The sequence below is a fragment of the Pseudopipra pipra genome, chromosome 3, assembly GCF_036250125.1.
Source record: "Pseudopipra pipra isolate bDixPip1 chromosome 3, bDixPip1.hap1, whole genome shotgun sequence".
NCBI classification, from domain to species: Eukaryota; Metazoa; Chordata; class Aves; order Passeriformes; family Pipridae; genus Pseudopipra; species Pseudopipra pipra.
The window spans coordinates 25045192-25062099 of NC_087551.1; the positions used below are offsets into that span (position 1 = coordinate 25045192).

Here is a 16908-nt window from a genome sequence, read left to right on the forward strand (position 1 = left end):
AACCTCAGGATTAAAGGGTGGGCTCAGTTCAGCGCACGCTGTGTCTCACCTAAAAAAAAAAAAAAAATCCACTGCGCAGGCTCGAAGGGTTTATGACCTTTCCCAAATCTTCGCTTGCGAAGACTGGCCATTATTATTATGTGTTCATTTGCATATGGATTTTAATGTAGTTGTTTAATACATTCAGAGTTTAGTATTTATCTCAACTGTATTGATTTTAACATGAGTTTAATAAGATGTGGACATTGCAATTTTTGGAACCACTTTAATTTTTAGCAAATGTTTTTCAGCTCCCTTGGAAGTCACTGACTAGCATCATCGAGTATTACTACATGTGGAAAACCACTGACAGATATGTGCAGCAGGTAATTTAATGACTATTTCAGCATGAACCAGTCTGAGACATTCTTAAAAAAATGTAATGATGTTAAGGCATAAAAATTTGTTTGTGTTCTTAAAAAGAAGTATGGGGGAGCCTATGATAATATTTTGGGATATAGACTAGTGGTTCTGTGTTGTTCATCACATACCTGTGAAGAGCTTTTTAAGCCATTTGTACTGTATGCTGGTTTGAAGTAATAGGATTCCTGGTTCCTATTGCAGTATGGGATAAGAAGGAAATGGGCTCCAGAGCAAATGCTTTAGTCTTTGAAGCTGTGCTGTGGGACTGAAGGAAAAGGGAAAATACGTTGTGTTAAAGTGGCTGCTACTGTTATGAAACTTTTATTGGTACTCCCTGACAAAACATTACTTTGCCATTACCAGCATTTTAAACCAAAATTGAGACCATTCTGCACATGGTGGTGGTGTTCATCCTTCTGATTTGAGCCTTCAGCTGTTTGGGTTGCTTTGGAGAAGAAACATAAGATTATGTTGAGTACCAATACTGGGATATTTTTAGCAGGTTTAGGCAAAATTTCAATGTTGGTGCTTTTTATATGTTGTACTCTCTATATTTACTCCTTGGTTTAGATATATAAAATACTTAAAAGTACTCCATTTTAATTTCTGATTTAGTGTTTAATTTTGTAGCTTATTCATTTGCTGCATAATTAGAAGCAATGTTATGTACAGAGTGTTGAAAATAATTTTTTTTGCTGTAATAACTACAGCTGTACTGTTGGATGGATCTTTGGAGTTAAGTGTGTCAGAAGGAAGATTGCTTCAGATTGTTCTGGTTTATTTGAAAAGTGTTTCTATATCAACTTGATAGTGTATGGAAAGTAGGGTAAAAGTCTTTTACCACATAGGAGAGTCTTGAACTATCACGAAGAGCTTTTAGTTCTATGAATAATGCAAATAGCAAATAATATGTTCTCTATAAAAGCATGTTTTTCTGTGTTTGTCACCATTCATTTCACTTTTTTATCCTAGAAAGGTGCTGCCAGCGGAGATTTGCTGTGCTTGTCAGATCTTAAAGATTGGGCAAGAGATTATCTTTAAGAATCAGATAAAAAGATTTTATCCATACTGAAAGCCATGGAGTAAGGATAAAATGAAGTGTAATTTGTCTTTTGTCAACAGACCTAAGTTGCTCAGAGACTGATCTTGTTTCCTGTATTTTTTTCCTGGAATACTTGCTCTGGAGGGCTTGGCAAAAGACTTAAGATTCCCTTTTTTAGTTCTCTAGGGCTCTGTTATGATCTGTTGCTACAATGATCAAGGTGTGGGATGTGTTGAGATTGCATGTCCTTTCAAAAGATTAGGCTCTATACAAGAAAAACACATGGGCTTTATGGTTATCTACAACTTGAAGGCTCTTGTAAATGCCTGTGTTTTACTTGTACCTAAGTAAATGCACAACATTCTACTGTAGAACACGTCAATACACCAGGGGATTGAATGCGTTAGATATGTTCTTTCAGGATCACATATATGATCCTCAATAAGAAAACCAGTGTAGGCCAAATGCCTATTTTTTATCCTGGTTAATGTTTCTGTAATCTTTCCTAACAAGAGATCAGAACTTCATTGTGCCCTTGTTTTGTTTGTTGGGGAATGGTAAAAATTAACACAGGTCAGTATTAATACAGTGCGTAGGGTTTGGGTTTTTTTTTCCCCAAAAAGAACAAGCTGTGATAATTGAATGTGTTTCAGAGAGAAAATATGTTCAGTAAGAAAGTGGGGATTTCGGTGTCATTTTTCCCTAAATCTCATGCTTGAGGGGTAGGGTGACTTGTGAAAATGGGAAGACATAAAAGGTCGATGTACCTACTTAAAATACAGTCTCTGAATCCTAGATTGATGTGATTTAATATGAAAATTTGCTTTTAATTATCTCTATTTCTTTGTGTGAATTGGATACATGATGTCAGGCATAAGAAAGATTTCCTTATCATAACTTCTACTAATTGTTATTCTTGCTAGGTAGCTAAAGCTGGTGATAGCAATGGAGGTACTGCTACCACCTTGCTTTCAGATCATCTCCTCTTCAAGTCAAGGTGAAGGGAAGATATGTTAAAGTTCTCTGAACTTGTCTAGCAAAACTAATTCAGGCCTTGAGTAAACATTCTTGGTCATACAGCACTTCTCATGACCACTACTATATATATATAGTGTTTGAGGAAGGCGAGGTGATTGATTCCACTGAATGAAAAGTCTTCTCATTAGTTTTGGTGTTCTCCTTAAAAATCTGATTCAATACAAAAAGACTTTTACTGAGATTTCAGAAGAGGAAAAAGGGCGAACACATTTAATGGTAACTAAATTACTGTTCTGCAACAATATATAACATTTGCCTCTCATTCATTTATTTCCACTGGTGAAAACAGTACTAATTTAGGGAAACGATCAGTTCTTGGGATATTTGTAAGTTGATATTCATAACAAAAGTCCTTAAAAAGCACAAATACTCAGTTTCAATGCCAGTTGATTAAAAGTAGTAGAGCTCAGGTGAAAAGCTGAATTGGTGTAGTTTGACCTCACCTAAAATGCGCTCTGTAAGACCTGTTTGAAATGCTGTTGAAGATGTAATCTTTTTTTTTTCATGTAAAGCATCAGCTCTATTTGTTACATTGCTCCAGTGCTTTGTTACAAATTGGTGCTTTGTTTCTTGTCTAAATGTTTTCAGTTTCAACTTCCAACCTTTACCAGTTTTCATCCTCTAAATTTCAGCAGGCAGGGGTTTAATCTCAGAAACTGCAACTATTGATAGTTTTCTTTCTGCATCCTTTCTTCTCACTTGGTACTTGAAAGTTGATAGGTCAGTGTGAATTCAAGCTGTGACATGTTCTATTGCTTTTAGAGAGCAATGTTAGCTGTAGTTTTAACATAAAAAATACAGCTTATACTGAAATGGCAGTGTATGACTTTTTTTTAGAAGGCGCCATATCATTTGCTTTAGTAAATAAAGAAGGAAAGCAGTTGTTAAATTGCATTCCTTACAACCCCCATACCAGTATTAAAAGTATGCTAAAATTTAATTAATGTGTATATAATCACTTCTCAGTGACACTGCCATCAGGGCTTAATACAGCTTCCTGCATAGAGCTTCCTTAATACAGCCTTTACATTTTGACAGTGCTTCAGAGCTACTTTCCTCATTTCTTGCCCTTTATTGTGTTTTTCTCTTTTGCTCCTGCTTGGTGTGCAGTGAGATTTACCCGTTCTCTCTGCAGAATGGAGGAATCAGTTTGTTAGAAACCTCTGTGGAACACGTTACCTGCTGACTGGCAGTTTTGCATACTTTTTCCGTCTGAAAACAAATTGTGTGTTGTTGGGTATAACATGAAAAGGAAAGAGAGGCAGGTATGGGAACTCTGTGGCTTGCTGTAAAGCAGAGAGAGAGTTCACCATTGAGACATCCTCTGCAGGCAGAGCAGACTGTGTTTGCATTTTTGCTATGGGCCTGTCGAAGGTAGAGAAGTGTTGCCAAGCCTGGCGCTGGGGAAAGCTGCAACTGCGCAGCAGTATTAATGGAATTCACTTCTGTAGCTCCAAACACAACCAGGTACCTGTGGATGGCAAAAAACTGCCTTTAAAAAAAAAAAAAAAAAATGTGGGGGAGACCTGTTTTGGAGATAAACAGAAAAGGGCTCTCACATTGCATAGGAATTAATTAATGATGGCATGGACTGCTTAGAAGTCTATTTATCATACATTACTCCTGAAAGGTGCAGTTTTTATAAATGAGAGTTTTGTCAGTGGATGACACAGAGGCAACTTTCTGAAGTGGAAAAGAACAGTAGGTTACATGGGGAGGCTGACTCAGACTACTGGCCCAGTAAAGCTGATTAACCCTGTAACTGACGCAGGCAAGAGACTCTCAGAGCAGAGTTGGCTGATGATACTGTTCTCAAAGTGGGAAACATATTCCTGGATTATAAGCCTTGCAAAGATTGGATATCAGAAAATACGTGTATTAGCAGAGAGGAGAATTGGCTGTTGTAGGAGAAATGAAGGACTGAATTTTAATTACCTGATAAAGAGAGGCAGGTCGTATTGATTTAATTGTGCTGGCTATCAGTGTGTCTCCCCCTTTTTTGTCCTTTGTAATATAATTGACCACGTTTTAACTCCTTTTCTCTCTACTTTTTTTCAAGGGAACAGGAGTAATGTCGGAGTGCAGGGAAATAATATTTTTTTCTTCATCTTTTATATACAGACAAGCCTGTAGACATCTGAACTCTGTTTTGCTTGTGCCATTACTGAAAACAAATGCCATCTTAGTTACCTGTATAATATATGGTAATAACTAAAGCTTCTCAACATTTTTGAAGTTAGTAGGACTACCTACAAGATGGTTTGAGTTTGTTGCAAGTATGAAGAAAGTAATTATTTAGTAAATTCACAGACTATCTTGGCAGTAGCGTAGCCGTCCTGGTACTGTGATGTGCCTGAGCCACAATTTTAATGACATTTGACAAAAGTAGGTATTTAGTTATTTCTAGCAGTCAGTGGACTTTACTGTTCCTTATAAAATACCAGCCTCAGGCTGGACAGAGTGCACAGGATGTATTGAGGTACATAACTGATGAGGAACATACCATGTGCAATTTCATTCATTTATTTTCTACTTAATTCTGCAATGAGGGTTAGCCACATTGTTGTACCTGTTTATGTAGATGTAATTTATGTAAATTGCAATTCTTGTTTTTACAGTTTTGTTGTCATACGTGGGGCCTGTGAATTTTACTGGGAAGGACAGTATAGTATAATTTCAAACTAATAATAAAAATGGAGAACTTTGTTTTTTATGGTTTTCATCTTGTAGATTTTTATGTTTCTTTTGGAGGCTCTTGTGAAATTGAAACATAGAAATAATTTAAAGATGGATTGTGTGCAGTATTATGAAATCTTATGCTTTAATATAAGAAAATATTTTAATGTGTTAATTTTTCAACTAGAAACGTCTGAAAGCAGCTGAAGCAGAAAGTAAACTGAAACAAGTATACATCCCCACCTAGTGAGTATAACAACAAAGTCAGTTTTTTTGAATAATATACAGGTAAAATCGAAACTGTAACATGGAGTTATATGCCTGGTAGTTTCATAGTCATCTTTATAATGGTTTCTTTCATAATATTTGTTATATACAGAGATGTAATGGTAGAAATTCTTGTCTTAAGTGACACCTTATATCTAACTGAGCCATTTGTCCATGACCTGCAAACTGCCTGTCTGGAATGCTAAAAATTTTTACAAAGGTGATCAAGTGCTATCTGTGGACTGCTCACAAGCAAGAAGAGCCCTATCATTTAAAAAGCATTTTTTTCCAGAATAATCTCTTCCAAATCCCTGTAGCTTCATATATGTGTAAATACTTCAGATTTCTGTAAATGCAATATTTCAAAATAGAAGCAGTTGTTAAAGTATTTACATAAAACAAAATAAAATGAGATAATTTCCCATTCCAGTTTTATCTTGTGGATAAAGTCTATTCTTCAATTAGAGACAAGAGATGTTCTGGCTGTAAATTAAAGGTAGCACACAGCCCCAAATCTTTCACCTTTTCACAAATCCTATTAATGCAATCTTGTTTTTTTCTGAGGGGGATTTAATCTGGGTTTTTTTAGATTTAAAGTCGATGCTATATCTGCTTTTGTTAACATGTAGATTACAGAAACAAGATATAATCCCTCTTTCATATTCATAATTTCCTCAAGATTATAAGAGGAGAAAGGATTACAGTTGACATTTTTTTAAGCTTTCTGTGGATATATTCAGTTTACATATATGTGAAGTTCCTGTTATGAGTGTTTGTATAACAGAAGACTGGAATACCAAAGGAAGTACTTTGCAAGGCTTTTTGATGACTTGTATAAATTGCATACAATGGAGCTTCATTTGCGTATTTCATACAGACTTTTCTCTCCTAAAAAGATGTAATAATGCAAACTTCAGATTGTTAAATTCGTTGTTTTAATCTCGTGTCTCAAGAAATTATCAAAATTTCTGTGAGTTTTTTTTGAAACTGTGAGTTTTGAAGCTCATGTCTCTAATAAGTGGCACTTTGAAAAAAAAAAAAGCTGAAAACTCTAGTATGAGTGTTCCATAGCCTCTCAGAGGAGTGGCTGCTTTAGGAAAACCATATGGCACTCAGTCTTTGCATAATCTTTTTCAATTTAATTTCCATGGTCTGTGTAGACAATCCAAGATTTTCACCAATATGTTCACTCTAAGGACTAGCTGTATTGGATGACAAAGCGTGTTTTGAAATGTTGGATTTTCGAGTTTTTATCTTACTGCTTGTATTTTGCCTCCATTTCAAGACAAAATCCCTAGTCAACAGTAAGAGGGTGATAGGACTTCTTGTGTCTTTGGTAACTATGCAATCTGGGATGGTGGATCACTAACTCTGTTTCAAGACTGATTTATTGCATTTGAAATCTGAGTAGAATTGATTCTCAGAGCTGAGTACCTTTTTGAACTTGATCATAAGGTGTTTCCTGTAAATGCAAGGTTCTGTGCTCAATACCAGAGAGTCTCTTTCAAATTCATGTCTTTTCTGAAAGGTAACTTAGCAACAGATCATAATGTGGGAGACTTAATCGTCTCTCGATCCCTTCTCTTGTACCTTGAGTCCAAGGTACTTGATAAAGAGCATGTAGGAATTGTAAGTGTCTCTTGCTGGATATAGTGAAAAAAGTGAAGGCAGGAGACAGACTGTTGGCATTTGAAATAGAGACTTGATACAGGAAATGTTTCTTCAGTTAGTCATTTTAACTAATCTTGAATATATTTTATGCTACCTAAAGTAACAATTAATCATCTTAGGAATCAATGTATCCAGCCTTGCATTATATTGAGAGTAATTAACATGCACAAAGTTGAAGCTTTGAAAATACTGTACTTAACGTAGTGCAGAGTATATTAATTGTCTGAATTAACTGACCTGTGAAGTCCAACTTCTGTGAAGTATTAGTAGTTACAATAATTGCAAGAATAATAAAGTATAATAATATTTAGAAAGCCAAACAATAATATCCCAAACCAGTTATTGAGCATCTCAGAGAGAAAGTAGTTTAGAAAAGAACCTGGATAGAATAACTTGGTATTATATGGGAAGTTTTGCCAGGATTATAAGACATTCACTTTTACTGCAGTTGGTGGGAAGGTGTGTACTTCTGCTTGAGACAGGAAGTTCTTTGACCCTCTTCTAGGCTGGACAACCTTGTCATATTATAGGCAGTGTTACTGGTCATGCTTGCTATACTTTGTCCAAAGTCTGCCTCAACTTGTAAAGCCTTATCTTTTGACTACAACCACCTTCTTAAATTCTGTGCTGGGTCAGACTTTTGTTAATACTTTGACCCTGAGACTTGGTCTTTTACTAACTTGCCGAGTAGCTTAGAACATGGGACCACATTAAAGATCTGTAAATTGGAGTATCAAAGCCGCTCTTACATATCAGGTCTCTGAAAATACTAGAGGAGTACAAAAATTAGTCTTGCTTAGAGCAGATTTTATACGTGTGTCAATAGACATCAGAATTACAGAATTATATTGCTTGTTTTCGTGTTGACTAACCAGTTAGTAAAATAATTTTTTTTCCCATTTATTTTTATTTAAAGCAATAAACCAAATCCCAATCAAATATCCAGCAACAATGGGAAACCTGCTGCAGTCAATGGAGCAATGGGAGCCTCTTACCAGGCACAGGCCCCAGTAATAGGTCGGGCTTGTGAAAGCTGCTATAGTAAGTAAATATTTTTTTTAATAATTCAAGAGTTTGGGTTAGCTTTAATATGTGCTGTTTTCTAAAAACAAATGCATGTACTCTTGTTTGCATGTTATAGAAGATAAGTTCCAGTTACTTGTGTGGCAGAAATAACTTTAAAGTTATAGCTACCTTCAGTATATATATTAAATGTCAATATTCGAATAGACTTTATTTTTTTCTTTTAACAATTCAGAAAATACAGAAAGATTGTTATATAATATGATGGCACTGATATGTTATTCCTTTACCTTCAGAATGCTACATTCAAATTTATTTTTGGTTTTTCTGTAAGGATGAAGGGGTTTTAAGCTGGGTTTTTTTGGGGTGGTTGGTTTTGAGGTGTCTTTCCCCCCTCTGTTGTTGTTGGGAGGCAGGGGGAGGGCGTGTTGTTTTTTTCTCGTATTTTGTATGTTTCTGATAATTCTTGTTTTACTTATTTAAATAGCAGCCTTCAACAGAGGTTTTGTGAGAGTGAGATATAATAAAATCCAGAAATTGAATGAATTGAAAAGACCTGCTGTATAAGAGTTCCTTGCTTATCATTCCTATGGCTGCCCATCTCTTAAACAACAATTAAATTAAAAACATATTTTGTATGTTAGTTTTGTATATTAGTTTTTCAAGTCATATTTTTTAAAGAATAGTTTTCTTATGAAAAAGAAAAAAGGTTAAATTAATGCACCCTTCTGGGTCTCCGAATGCACAAGATAAAAATACGTACACATCTTCAAGGTCAGTAGAGGATGTGCTTATCCTTTTCAAATGTGAATCTTAATTTATAAGTATTCAATTTGCATGACTTGAGCTTTTCCAGAATTTCCATTTGGAGTTGACTTCTGTGGTGCTTTTGTAAAAAATAAAGCAACTAACAATTCAAGTTTTTCTTCTCCATGTCAAATGTATTAAACATTTATCTGTGCAATGCTCTTATATTTTGGCCATATTTAGCCATCTATTACAGCATTTGGATTTATTGTAGTGAATGTAGCATGCACCAGTTCACCTGTGCTCTCTTCTCCTCTTTAGCTCCACAGTCTCACCAATGGTATTCTTGGGGCCCTCCTAATATGCAATGTAGGTTGTGTGCGTCTTGCTGGATTTATTGGAAAAAGTATGGTGGCCTGAAAATGCCCACACAGACAGATGAAGATAAACTGTCTTCCAGCCAACCTACCGAGGTAGGACTGTGTAGATAAAATTTGAAACATAGTGATTTCACAAGTCTGCTGTGATTTGAATGTTTAGTGGAAAGGGTTTTTTATGTATGTGTTCAACTTTGGTTAAATAAAACTCAAGTTGTTAATCCTTTTCTTGTGTTTAAGTAGAACTGTAAAGTGTGCAGGCCCTGCCATGTCTTTATTGGACTAAACCTTATGTAAACAAACGTCCGCTTCATGCATTTTTGGTGGACAAATATCATTTTCTCAATCAAATGGTGTGTTATGTATGAAATGTTAAATTGATTATACAATATCTCATCTAGAATGGCATTATATATCCATTCTTAATATAGTTCTCTACTCTGTGTTTTACAGCTTCCTACTTAGGCCCCAGATTTTTTGTATAGTGCTTATGCATATTATTTGATTAACCTTGAGAATTTATCCAAGGTGTGGATATTTTAATGCTGTAATTCAGATGTACCTGTTATAATTTTTTGTTTCTTTTTGTAGGAATCGCATGTTAGAACTCACATGTCCCGGCAGGCCACACAGGGAACTCCAGTTCGTAACACTGGAAGTCCAAAGTCGGCAGTGAAAACACGTCAAGCTTTCTTTCTTCACACGACGTGTTGGACAAAACTGGCCCGTCAGGTCTGCAAAAATACCCTCCGGCTGCGGCAGGCAGCAAGACGTCCCTTTGTCCCTATTAACTGTGCTGCCATTAAGGCAGAATGTAAGATGTTTTTTTAATTCTTAGTTCTGTGTGCTGTGCTTTCCACCCATTTTTGTCTTTTAATTTTATTTTCTTTTTCAATAAACATTTCTTGTCTATACACTTTTGCTTTTCATTTTTTTTTCATTTGTCCAGCATATCACCTACACATTGGATTTCTGGCTACCTTGAACAGATTTAGGCTGGGGAAACATTTCAAATTAATTAAAAAGGGGATAACTGTTACCTCGTTCCCTTACAAAAATTACCGGTAACAAAAGTGGGTTTAGGAGGGGGAAATCAATGCCATGACATAAAAAACCATGCTTCCTACTAGGCATTGTGAAAGAAGTTTGATTTTATATTGTTCATTTATTCTTTCACTGAGCAGGAACTATAGATCTGTACATCTGTTTTTTCTTAGTGAGTTGGTAAAAGAATCAGGAGATGGGGATTAGCTCAGTTGGTCAGAACATTGTGCTGATAAACCAAGGCTGGGGTTCGATCCCTGTATGGGCCATTCACTTAAGAGTTGGACTTGATGTCCTTGTGGATCCCTTCCAACTCAAAATATTCTGTGAAATCTGTGAAGAATTTAAATGGGGTGTGTAATACAGCCCCTTGTCACTATGATGATCAGATGATGGTGATAGCCATGTTTATTATTACATCATAATTGCATCACTTTGGTTTTGTCTATTCCAGTTTTAAATTTTAGTTTTAAATAAAATTTTGTATTATACTTGTTCTTTTTATAGCGAAAATATAAAGAACTGATGAATTCGCTAGTAGTATGACAAAAGGATATGAGTTATTGTAGATAGCAACAGTAAGTCTCCTCATCTGCATATATGTGTTAGTTCTGCTACAAAGTCACTGAATATTTCAACAGCTTTTGTATCTACGCTAAGCACATTGTTTAACTGTTCATGCTGTCTGGTTATGTGTCCCAGTCTTCCACAGATATGGTTCTTGGAGCAGATGCTTGGTATTCCGAGATGAGCCATGCTGGCTCATCGTACTGTCAATTGTATTGGAATTGAAGAGACCTTTTTAGAATATAAAATTTTATAACGTGCTTACTAGGTTAACACCAAATGTTTTCCCAGCATATTTAGCCAGGATGCTGATGATGTCAGTGTTGATTATAAGAAATTTACTCCATGGAGGCTTAAAATCTGATTTTGAGTAATTATTTTTCCTTCTATTTATTTTAACATCAACTATTATTCACATGCAAACTCTTCACCTGCTTCTACAGGTATCCCAAGCTTGGTGAATATTTCTGTTCGTTGTCCTTGTCTAATTTTTTAGTTGTCTCTTTGGCCATTTCCTTTCTTCTTTTAAACCTATGGAAGTCAGGAGCAACCTTCAGATTTAAGGAAACTATTCACTGTGTGAATAAAATGAGTTGTAGTTCATGGAAGAAGTGTGTCTGAGGGTGGACTAGGACTACATTTTTAATTCTCAATCCAAAGTAAGAGTTACTTTCTGAGAGGAAAGCATTATACCATTAAATTTCTGTTTATTCTGATTCATGGAGGAAAACTTATAATTTCACTTGAACCTTGACTCTTTTTGTCCATATCCCTATTTCTTCTCAATTAGTGCAGTAACAAAACTCAAAAGAAGAGGGAACCTTTGGTTAAGGAAGAGAAAAAATAGAAGAAAAAGGTTTCATTCAATGGTTAATCGTCATACTACAACAAGTGTTAAATACACAGTTCAGCTTTTAAAGAGAGGAGTGAAAAGCTGAGCTTTTCAGCAGGACTGGCAGTATCCGACTGGCAGTGCTGTGAGTGCTTCCTCTTTGTTTCTTTGAGTAAAAAAGTGCCACATCAAATTAACAATGAGCAGAACGATTTTTTTTTTTCCCTATAGTCTCTGTCTTTCATTATTCTTTTTGCTTATAGCAGTTTTTGGACCTTGCAATTTGTCTTTTTGTATTATGATGCTTTCTGATTAGACCTAACATAGATTGAAGAAAAAAAAAGTCACACTTGTCAAGGCTTTTTGAACACAACATTAAAATAATTTTCTAATGGTGGAAACCAGATTATACCTCAACTGATATAACTCACTTTTCTCTGTACACACACAGATATGCACAGACACACACACACGTATTCTGTTTCTGGCAATCTCTCTATCTGGAATAATTACAGTGCTCTTACCTGCATTGTCATTGTCATAATCTTGGTCTAGTAAAGATTAATAAGTAAGTAAATAAAAAGAATGGTTTTGTAGTTTTATTCCTATACTTATATCTGGTGACCTCTGCTCAGTGCACGCTGTAGATTTTAATGTTAGAACTAAATAGTCTCTCTTTTCCTGAGAATGCCCTGAATCTTTTTCTAAGGTAATCTTGAAGCAAGTAATTTAAATTTAGATTTTTAAATGAGATACTAAATTAACAGAAATTATCTCCTGTGCTGAATTGGCTGAGTAGTTACAATATTGAATGAGTATCTGTAAGTTACAGATATGCTTAGATAATAACCTGGCCAGAGTAGCAAGTCACTCATGATGTGATATGGCATGAGGTGGTGTTAGGACGTTCAAGACCTGATTTGGAATTTGTTTTCCAAATTGTTGATGTGCTGAAACTTGAATCTAATGAGTGCTTAGATGCTATGTCAGACTCACCTGACGCTTTGTGTGTGCCAAACCAGTTCTTGAAACTGTAACCGTTTCCCAACTTTATTGCATTAGGCACTATAACAACACTAAGAAACCATAAAACCTGAAGACAGAAGGATCGGTAGGGCACTTATCCCAGCAGTTTAACAGGTTTTATGCCACCTTAGTCTTGTGCAATTTCTTGAAGTGCCAGGTTGTAAATGAAAACTAATTTCCAGTTCTGAGAAAGACTGTCTGAACCAGCATGCCAAAACTTACTCATAAAATAGATAGGTTTTTGCATTCCACCTGAATGCATCTGCAGGTACTTCTTTTGTCTCAGAGGAGCATGGAAGCCTGTGAGAATGCTAACCTCAGGCCCAACCATCTCTTAGGCGAAAACAGATTTCGACAGAGCATTTTCTGTTATTGTAATTCCACCCACATCAGCTCCCTCAGCCCACTGGCAGAAAATAAGATCCTATTCTGTGTTCTTTATTCCCTCAGTGTACAGAATTAGATTTTTCTCATTAATGAACGCTGTAGCATGACCCCTGCTCAGATGCCAGCAGGAGGTAGTGGAGATGGTGCGTTTACTTCCCAGTTGAATCCAGGAATGGCCACCAGGAGGTTGAGAAGGCACAGCACCTCCGGCTAGGAGCACAACCCATTATGGAAACTTCAAACTTTAGTTTTGCTTGAACTTAATAGACTCTCTGTAGTTGTTGACAATAAAGTTGTCTGATGGATTTTCAGGAATAATTAGAATTGGTGAACTGCTTTGCTAAGAGGAAATTCTCATGCTTTAAATCTCATGCACTACCTGCCTTTTAGTTTGAATATATTGCATGTTTTTTAGAAGGTGAAGCAAAACTATCCTGTCTGTGGAAGGTCTCTTAATTCGAGGAAAGCAAAGGCAGCATTGTTCTCGACAGTCACTGGCAAGATTGGATCTGTTCCCAGCTTACAAGCAGGTTGATATGTGCCTGGCAGTGAGCTATGCATCTGCAAGCATTATTACTTCAACACAGGGATATTTTGATGGATTTTTTTATTCCATTGCTTGGATATAGCTTTATCAATATAAATATATGTATTAACTATAGTAATTTAAAGCTGGATAACTACATGCTATGTGCATAGACATGATTGTCAAAATGTTTTCAGTGCATAGTAATATATTATCTGTATAATATATATAGTTATTTGGGAATGGGTATACTGTTCATGATGAAAACTTATAACTTTGAATCTTCAGATTTATTAACAAGTTTGGTACACAGTACTTGCTTGTGATCTAGTTTGATGGAACAAAGACAAATCAAAACTAGGTAGAATATGCAAAATGTTCCTGATTTGTCTTTGTAAGCATAGAGCTTATATTTTACTGACATAAAACTACCCATTCATCTGAAGTGAGTAACATTTATGGGTATTGTTTCACAAACTGTGTTTTTCATCCTTGATTTTGATAGCTGCAGAAGAGCTTTTGGCTGCATCTAGGATAAAAATATTTTCTTTCCGTTATCTTTGAGTACAATTTGTGCCAGATTTTAGTAGCCAGGAAAATAATGGAAAGAGCACGCTATTTTTTACTGAAGTTTTTAAGAAGAATACAATCAGGGAATACAAAGGGCACAGTAGATTCATTAGATAATCAGAATTTTGACAGAGGGATGATGAAATGTCAGAGACAAATAACTTGAGTGTCTCTCTAAGAGACCTACAAATTTGTTCGAAAAAGGAAATCATTAAAAAAATACTTTCAGATCTAAAAGCACAACCTCATTTGATATCATCTTATTCATAGCATTCATTATTTCATTCACTTTTGTAATACCCACAAAAGTCACTAGTTTTCTAGGTTAAGAACTTGGTCTGTTCAAAACCTCATAAAGAATGTTTCACACTGTGGTTTGTAATGTTTGTAATGTTGTTTCCTGGAGTTTTTCTGATAGTACTGTGTCTTCTTTAGGGTTATGGTGCCCCAAATTATGTGCACTTCAAGATACAGGTTTCCCATAATTTTAGAGAGTGCCGACTTCATGAATTCTCTTCTGCTTGATCATGGTGTAGAACCCATCATTACGTGTGTGTGCTACAGCCATTTTACCCCTTAAGAATTAATTTACATGTGATGTTTGATGGTGATGATATCAATCAGTTTTAGCTTTGATTATGCTCAGAAATTTCTTATCAGGAAATTTTAACTCCCTAATCACTTCTTTTCCTGATGTTTTGTATGTAGAACAGCACAGATCCTTTGAAGATTACATAGACAATTAATTTTAATAACGTGCTAATCCCTGGAAAAGAACTTTTACCTTGTAACATCTGGGAAGCGGAGGTCTTTGGTGACAGTTTGTTAAAAGCTCATTGAAATGCCAAGTTGGATGCCAGGTCAGCTGCATGTGTACATGTCACGATCCCTTCAGAGGATCCTGGCAGACCTATGACACTGGCAGTTACTGGTTTATAGGACGTGTAAGTAGGAGGGGACCCCTGGAGGTCTCTAATCCCACCTCTTGCATAAAGTTCATGTGCTCATGAGCCTTTTGTCCAGATGGACATTATGCACCTCCAAGGATGGAGGCTGCCTGACTTCTCTGGGCAACAGTCCAATGTGTTTGATCAACCTCCAAGTAAATAATCTTTTCCTTAAATCTAACAATTTCCTGTCTCCCAGCTTGTGGCTGCTGCCACAGAAAGCAGTGGTAGGTTACCCTATCCCTTCTTTACTCCGAGAAGGGTCTGGTTTGGTGTCTCTCTGCTCCACTGCTAGGAGAATGCAGGGGGCAATCAGGTCTCCCCTCATGCTTCTTGTCCCAGTGCTGACCAGACCCAGTCCCTTGGACTTTGCGTATGTCCTGTACTCCAGCTCCCAACCAGATTGGGGACTGTCCAGTAGATGAATGTGGTCCAGTGTGTCCACATCTCTTCTGCAGTGGGGATCCCACAACTCAGCGTGGAGTCTGGCTGTTGTTTCACATGGACTGAGGGGACGGGTGACCTCCCTGGCCCTGCTGGGTGCGCGTGTGCTCGTAAGGCCCAGTGCGCTGTCGTCCTTCTTGTGGCAAGGACACACCACTGAGTCGTGTGAGCACATTAAACATGTTTTCCCCTTTGCAAGGTCTTTGCTGGCTCCCTTGATGTTTCCATATTTAACTGTGTGCCTCTATTAATAGTGCAACCCTTTTGCCACTCTGCAGACCTACTTATGAAGAATGTTATCACATTTGCCCTGTTTTTGTTCTCTTGAACCAAGACTGTTTAAGCATTCATTAAACACCAGCAGCATATGTGCTCAGTTTGCTTGGTTGAATTCCACCTGGTCCTGGTAACTTGTTTTTATTCATTAACCAGTTCATTTGAACTATTTCCTATGGAGTCTTTGATGTGACACAGTTCTCATACTTTCCTCATAAAATTACTTTGGAAGGGACCTTTAAGTGCTTCTGTAGTGAATGCTGATGCAAAGAATGCATTCAGCTTTTCTACTGTGCCTTTGTCTTTCTTGAATATTTTCCTCACACCTTGATCATCTCCTATTGCTACAGGCAGTAGCACACTTTCTGGTTTTGCTGTGTTTGAAAAATATATTATAAAATGTAATACGCGTTTTTTAATAAATACATTTTTTCTCTTAGCTTCCACTATTTCGCTGATTTTACTAAGATTTTTAATGCGTATGGATGCTCATATTTGATTTTAGGACTTGTTTTTTTATTCAATGGTTTTACACTTGAGAGTGATGCACAATCTAACTTCTATGGTTTTCTGTGTGTTGTGCATAGAAATCATAAACTTTATTGCACTTTGTATGGGAGTACCATATTGTGGATCAAAGTTTGCTGCTGTTAAAAGTACTTAACAGCTTTCATAGATAGGTGTGCTTTGTGAACATGCTTTACCTCAAGCATGGAAACTATGCTGTCTTTGCAGTCTGTATTCCCAGTTACCATATTAATACATCTCCAGGATTTAATGTCTTTTTTTACAGTGAAGACACGTAGATGGAAAATGTTCTTGCTAATTACTTCTTAGGCAATGTTTTGGTATTCTCAAAGTAACTATAAAATACTGTATAGCCTGTGCTTATTTTACTGAGGGAGTCAGTGGAGACACATTGTTCTACTCTGTCACTTAAAATATTTCAGGTGTTAAAAATATTAAAAATATTCAAGGCACCAGGTTTGAGCTTTCCCCCCCATATAATGGTATATTCTGTTATTAAGAGAAAATAATAAAGTGCT

The 16908-nt window shown here is 36.3% G+C and overlaps 1 protein-coding gene across 3 annotated transcripts in view; it reads left to right on the forward strand.

Annotated features, from left to right (window-relative positions):
• Positions 1-16908, forward strand: part of MTA3 (metastasis associated 1 family member 3) — a 134156-nt gene that overhangs the window by 72884 nt on the left and 44364 nt on the right. For all 3 annotated transcript variants that reach the window (XM_064648350.1, XM_064648351.1, XM_064648352.1), the window contains exons 10-14: positions 291-365; positions 5346-5404; positions 8013-8137; positions 9188-9339; positions 9835-10057. In XM_064648350.1, the coding sequence (XP_064504420.1) occupies positions 291-365; positions 5346-5404; positions 8013-8137; positions 9188-9339; positions 9835-10057 (634 nt within the window). The remainder of the gene's footprint in view (positions 1-290; positions 366-5345; positions 5405-8012; positions 8138-9187; positions 9340-9834; positions 10058-16908) is intronic.